This window comes from Physella acuta, unplaced genomic scaffold (assembly GCF_028476545.2).
Source record: "Physella acuta isolate Inbredline_101_S28 unplaced genomic scaffold, ASM2847654v3 ptg001256l, whole genome shotgun sequence".
Taxonomy (NCBI): Eukaryota; Metazoa; Mollusca; class Gastropoda; family Physidae; genus Physella; species Physella acuta.
In genome coordinates this window covers 291,483-298,426 of record NW_026732771.1, presented here as the reverse complement: position 1 = coordinate 298,426, position 6,944 = coordinate 291,483, and the positions used below count along the sequence as shown (strand labels likewise).

Sequence of the window (6,944 nt, the reverse complement as noted above, 5' to 3'; positions counted from 1 at the left end):
ACCCCTTCAACCTTTCAATTTATTTTTCCAACCCATTTTGGCGCATTTTGGCCCCCCCTAAGGTCGGCGCCCGGGGACATATGTCCCCCCCCCCCCTCGCTACGCTACTGGCCCTGACTGATCTATGACTATAACGCTACTGCCGTCACAACCCACTCAACCCCAACACCTCACAATCACACTCAAACGACAACACATCTTTATTCTAGAAAAATGTAGGGATTTTTAAACATTTGCTTAGGAATTTACATTATTTCTACATTTCTTTCGAACAATTGAGATAAGTATTAGATCCAGGTCTAGATCTAAAAATTCTAAATGCTAAATCTATACCGATGCAAACAGACGTAAAAGTTGGTAACGAATACACTTTTTGTGCAGGGATTTTTTCCTTTGTAGTTCTTCTTGAAGAAAACCAAATTTCTTTTCATAGCAACTGTAAAGTAATACGCGTACCAAAAAGTTTTGTTGACCCAACCGTTAATACAAACAAAACTATTCAATATTTAACAGCCAGAGTTAAGTTAACATAAAAATACATTTAAATTTACTTTGGCAATAGGAACATCTATGAAATATTATATCAAGTGCGTAATTTTGGGGTATAATTTGAGTACTTTATTGGGTGGTGTAGGAATGTGTGTTTTAAAGATGGTGCGCAGGCTAGATGTAAACACTACTTTTTGTTGATGAAGACTAGTCTAGTCATAGTTAGGCATCGATGTTAGTGCTAATATTTGATCAATATTAATTTAACTTTGTTAAATAATAAAAGTAAAACACCTGAAAATGTCACGGGCTGCTGGAACTCTGATTACCACAAATAATGCTACCTACATACCACCTCGTTTCATGCCCGGGTAAGTTCTGTTGTGTGACTGGTGGTGTCTACTTCTACACTCTATAGTATATATAGTCCTATAACTATACTACTATACTTATTATAAGTCTACTTCTGTAAGTACTTAAGTAGTAAGTACCAATAGGGCTGGTAAGTAGGTCACCAACCAGTTATATGGCTCATGCAGGTTTTATTGAGCCGTAGAACTGGTTGGTGACCTACTTAGTACTTACTTACCAGCCCTACTATAGTAGATGTAAAACAATTAAAAATAGTATTAATATTTTAGAAATTTTTAACATTTCTAATTGTTAATATCATATTAATATATATATATATATATATATATATATATATATATATATATATATATATATATATATATATATATATATATATATATATATATATATATATATATATATATAATATATATATATATATAATATATATATATATATATATATATAGGCCTATATATATTATAATATTTGGCCTGATATAACAATTACTCAAAGCTCCCTTTTTTAAATTAAAGAGTCTACTTTTAAGAAAAAATTAATTAAAGCTAGTCAACTTTTAAAAAAAAAAAACATTAAGCCTATATTAAATACAAACTATTAAATTATTATAAAACTTTGATCATCATTCATTTGGTCACTTCATTGGGCATAAGGAATCTACTATACTTCTCCAATAATACTTTGATTCTGTATTATTTATGTTACATATAATTTTATCCTCACTGTATAAAAAATAACCATTAATTTTTGTTTTGTATCTCTAGCTATAGAGGGTATTGCCCAACTACTAAATTTGACTACGGTGAGACATATGGCAATCAAACAGCCAAGTACTTTCAGGACTACAGATCTTCAGTTTTAAACAGCTCAGCAGATCCCTTGTGTAGGGGTGGCTCATTTCCTACAGTCTATTCCCACAACCCAGACCTTGTTATAAGCAACAGAACAAGAACACAGGATCGCTGGCTGCTGGCTCCAAAATATCAGCTGTCCAATGTGGACCATGACCGTAAAGAGGAGATTTATCAATTTAATAGGGTAATTAAAACAATTAAGTTATTTAGGCAATTGGGGCATGGTCTGATGACATAGATTACGACTGCTAACCCAAAAGTCTCAAGTTTAAATCACTGGTCTGTAGAGTATACCTGAGTCCACCCAGCTTTAATGGGTATCTGACTCGTGTTTTAGAAATCAAGAGGGCTTGGCATAGTATTAGTGTTGACCATACGATCTCTTTTTATGCTGAAACAGCAGAACTCTACTTCATCTGCCCCATGTGTCTTGGGCACAAATGGAAAAAGATGATGTAGTGTTTTATTTTAGTAGCATAGTTAACACATTTATATTCAAATTTAATCACTATATTAATTACAATTAAAGATTAGCTAATTATTAAAAACATTCATTTTTTTAATTTACAAGAATAATTTCTGGCCTTTTGAATTCTGGTCCTAAAGATACTTAGATTTCAAAGAAACTTTTTATTTAACATACCATGCAACATTTAGCATTAATATGTGAGAATGCTATTTTATGTATTAGAACTATCAAAAACAGACTTGCAATTATTATTCTACAAAAACATGAAATCTACCTTCCAAAAACACTATAAAATGTGTCATCCTTGTTCAGTGTTTGTATGATTTTACTTTGCACTTAGCCATAATATAACTTGGTTATTAAATTTTACTCTTTTGAACTAGCTGTCTCAAGCTCATCGAGAACACTACACAGATAAGAGTGGAACTGTGAAGCCAGTTGACTACTTTAGTATTCCTCTCTCTGGAGAAGAGCAGTTTAAAAGACAGATTCCTTTGTAAGTCCGTGCTTCAGGAATGTTTTACAGCACTTGTTACATAGCTTTTTGTGCACACAATTTCAATAGAGAATGAGCTAACATCTTTACATCAACATAAAGCAATAACATCAAGCAAAAAAAAATAAAAATTTTAAAGGAAACAAGTAATATATTTGGACAAGGTTAATTTATAGTCGTGCAGTAAGCACTTAAATAATAAATACTTAAATTGTATTTAACATCACCAAATCTTGTGAAACATTTTAAAAGTATGATTAAAGTGACTGAAAAACCTAAAAATATCAGTTTGTTCCTAACATTTTAAAAATATGTGCACTAGTACATTCACACGTTTGTTGAAGATTGAAGTATTTCTAACTTTTCTAATCAGTTTTTAATTCTTTGATTGTTTTAATTGCTTCATTTATGTTTTAAGATGAGTTTTCATGTGGACAAAATGGAACTAACCGAGTTAAATCAAAGGAGAACTGGTAAACTATGGTTTGCTCAGATATTTCCATCTTAAGTTTGGGAACCATGCTGAACCAACAGTTTTTTTTTAAACCATGAAAACAACTAACTTAAGTACACTATTATTAATTATTGATTTAGGTAAAAAAATAACTCTCCAGATGAACAGTATAGATGATTTAAATCATGTAAATTGTTTTAATATCTCACAGTCTGCATTTGGTGATTCATGTAAATTACAAAAAAAAATGTTACTTGTTCTGAGTCATTTGTTTTTCTTTTATTACTCATACATAACACCAAATCATAGCTAGACTATAAATCTAGCAATATACATATTGAAAACTGCATCAGTATATTTGCCCCACATGTATCACCATGTTATCTTTGTTGGGTATTTATATCATGAGCAGAATATAATTCTTTAAAAGGTGATAAGGATATAAAAAATTACCTAAAATTTATTGCGTGTTATTTTAATGTAGTAGTAGGCATATTGATCATTTTTGTGTTTTTCTTGATTGCTGTGTTTATCTTAATTTTGTTTTGTTACTACTGGATACTTCTTTTTAAGATTCTGTGACATTTTTAAAAAATTATTAAAAAAATAAGTTGTGTGCATAGGCTACTAATAATGTCTGCATTTTTGCATGAATACTAATTGTTTTGTGTGTTTTTGTGTATGGTAATAGATCTATACATATTTCAAAGATTTGGAAAAAGATTATCTATCAATGGCAAAAATATGTTTAAATAGTCACAGGATACATTGTCACAAGGCAAAAACTTAATCTTGTAGTTATAATATAACTGCAAGATTAAGTTTTATATTCCATTGTGGTTTAACTGTGGTATCAGAACCAGAATCAGAAACGGAACAATAAAAAACTTTTCCATCCAAATTGTTGGAATATGCCAGGCCAGGATAAGATTTGCTTTATATTTTTATGAACTTTATTTAGTATTTTAAGCTGCTATTCTGGGTGATCTGTTTTAGGGTTTACAACGGGTGCAGGATGAAAAAAAAAGAGGTCAGCTTTACCCCAGAGAAAATAGTTGAATCATGTCGAGTTACTTCCCTTGCGTGTTTCCACCTTAAGTGCACCATCAATTGGGGAATCCCCTGCTCATTCTATTTCTGTTTTGATCTCAAAATTACAGTGGTTTGTGTCCACCTAACACAGACTGCAAAATGCAAAACATCTAAATACATCTAAATCTAGCATACACATATTACAGTACACACCTTAGTAGACATGTTACCAAAGGCGTAGGCAGGCTTTTTTTTTGGAATCGGCGGGTGGGGGGGGGGGGGTCATTACAGCTAATGGTAATGGCGCAAACTTTTTTTATTGTCACATAAACAAGTTTACACCCTCACACACAATATATATACACACACAATCAGTTAGTGAGATAACCCAAGATACCACCCCTTCCGCAAATGGCAGCCATTTTCTATGATGTCACCCTGTGCATGTATAACTTTAACTTAAAATAAATGTAACAAACAAACAACAGATTTTTTTTCTTAAATCTAGCTATATTTTGTCTTAGCGGTTACATTCCCCCCCCCCCCATGTATGGCGTCCCTATGTGGGGTCCGCATCCCCCCACCCCACCCTCCTAGCTAAAAGACGTGATGTCGCGGATATCGTTACTTCAAGATGATGTTGATAATGCAGCCGTCAATGTAAGAAATAATTGTCTATAGTCTGCAGCCTTAGGACATGGCGCCGACCAAAATAGTAGCATCATGTTTACAGCCTGCCGACTTAAAAACACGAACCGGATTCGGAAAAAAAAAGTATTATTATGGTTTTATTTTTAACCACTTTGCTGTCAAAACGTCAGTTGGAAAAAGCTTTAGAACTAGGGCGGTCTAGCTAAGGCTGTCTCACGTTTACAGTGACATGTTGACACTCAGTCCTCGCGCTTGTCGCACAGTGCCATCCCATCAGCCCACTCACAGTCATGCGCGTGCACTCGCTACACTGGGGTTTCATACTCTAGGGCAAATGTGTTTTTTTAAGCAGCTATCAGGGGGGCGGAACGGAAAAACCGTCACAAAAGTGACTCAGTCGCGAATGTGTACCAGACATATGTCCAACAAAAAGTATACGTCACAAAAGTGTACCAGTCACAATAATGTGTGGACCACTAGTCACAAAAGTGTACTACTGTACTACTAGTCACAAAAGTGTACTACTAGTTACTAAAGTGTACTACTAGTCACAATAGTGTACTACTAATCACTAACGTGTACCAGACATAAATGTGTACCAACACACCTCTGTACGAGATATAGCTGTATATCAGAACTTCATAACATCGTATGAGTGGGCCCAATCATTATAAAAACTTCCCTTAAAATTAGCCTACTGCTTATCTTATATCAAACTCTGGTAATATTTAATCAGCAACTGTTCGGTCCTTTCGTAACTGCTGTATTTATAGGCTCCAAAGCCTTTGGAGTTTGGTAAAGATTAAATAACCGTCTAGTTTTTACAAACAAAACGTGGCTGCTTCATTTTAAGAAAATAATGTGTGTCGAACAAATCAGTCAACCATCGCATAACACCCAGGACTGGGCTGTTAAAGTTCCCTAACTCCTAAAATATGTTGTTTTATAACAAAATGCTTCGTAAAAAATACAATTTCTGTTTATTGAGGTGGTCTATTGATAACGCCACGCAGTATGAAGTCATGCGTCGAATTGTTGGGAAATCGCATTGTTGTTTGTTGGTCAAAGGGAAATAATCGTGTAATTAACAACAGTCTTAGGCTGCGATGCTTAAGGGTCTTTGTTGAAGGGGGGAAGAAGCTTGACCAACAAAGTTTTAGGTTTTTAATATCATATTCAAATTTAAACATTTAAAAATAGTTTCATAGAACATACAACCACAAACAGCAAAGACGATACTCAGACTGCAAGGTAATTCATATTTTGATTATTAGTATAGGGCCATAATAATCATATAATAATGTAGCCAATTTACCATTCTGTAAAAAATATTTGTGAATTGTTTTAACTTTTTTAGGCTATTAAATTGTTTGCATTTTACTAAGTTTTTCTCTTTGGATTCAAAGTTTCTACAAGATTTTAACTTTAAAACTTAACAGTAAGATGTGGGTTTTGTAACTGATATTAGCCATTTTGTCTTGTTTTTCAGCTGTGCTTTGTCTATAAAAAGTGAAGACATCGTTTTTCCTCCGCTTGATTCAGCTAAAAAGCTTCGGCAAGCAGGAGAAAGCACACAACGAAGTCGCTCCATGAGAAACGTGGAATTTGAAAGGCGATAAGACGGACAAGACTTGGTGGGGGGAGACTTATTGTGTGTGGTACATTCTGCAGGGGAGACTACTCTCTGCTGAATTAATCATTTGGGGAAGTGATGCTAGGCCTACTGCTTTTGAAAAATGGGAATATTTTAAATGATACGAGCAGTCCTAGAAACCATCACGTTGGAAGTATAAAATGTGTAACAATCAGAGACTGGTGTGTTTAAATGAGTAACGGAAAGTCTAAGATACATTTGTACCATTATTTTGTGTTGATTGAAATTTCCATACACTTCTACAATCATTTTACATATTATTTGCTACTAAACTATTTTACACAAAATAGTCTTACTGATCAAGAATCTATATTTTCTGTTGATTTTTACCAAGAGTGCATCACATTGTTGGAAATATTTGAAATAAATACTGGACTGACAGATCAATAAATTGTTTTTTGAGTATGACATCATACATATCATGAATTATATTCCTTGTGGTCTGTTATGTCCCATAAGTGTATTATTGC

The 6,944-nt window shown here is 33.4% G+C and overlaps 1 protein-coding gene across 1 annotated transcript; it reads left to right on the top strand.

Moving 5' to 3' along the window:
- Positions 1-604: 604 nt before the first annotated feature.
- On the top strand, positions 605-6,886 carry LOC131957677 (protein FAM166C A; the record flags this gene model as incomplete). Its single annotated transcript, XM_059322415.1, is given in 4 exon segments — positions 605-860; positions 1,629-1,902; positions 2,571-2,683; positions 6,310-6,886. Coding segments are annotated over 4 exon segments (588 nt in total). The 3' UTR covers positions 6,440-6,886.
- Between the last annotated feature and the right edge of the window lie 58 nt (positions 6,887-6,944).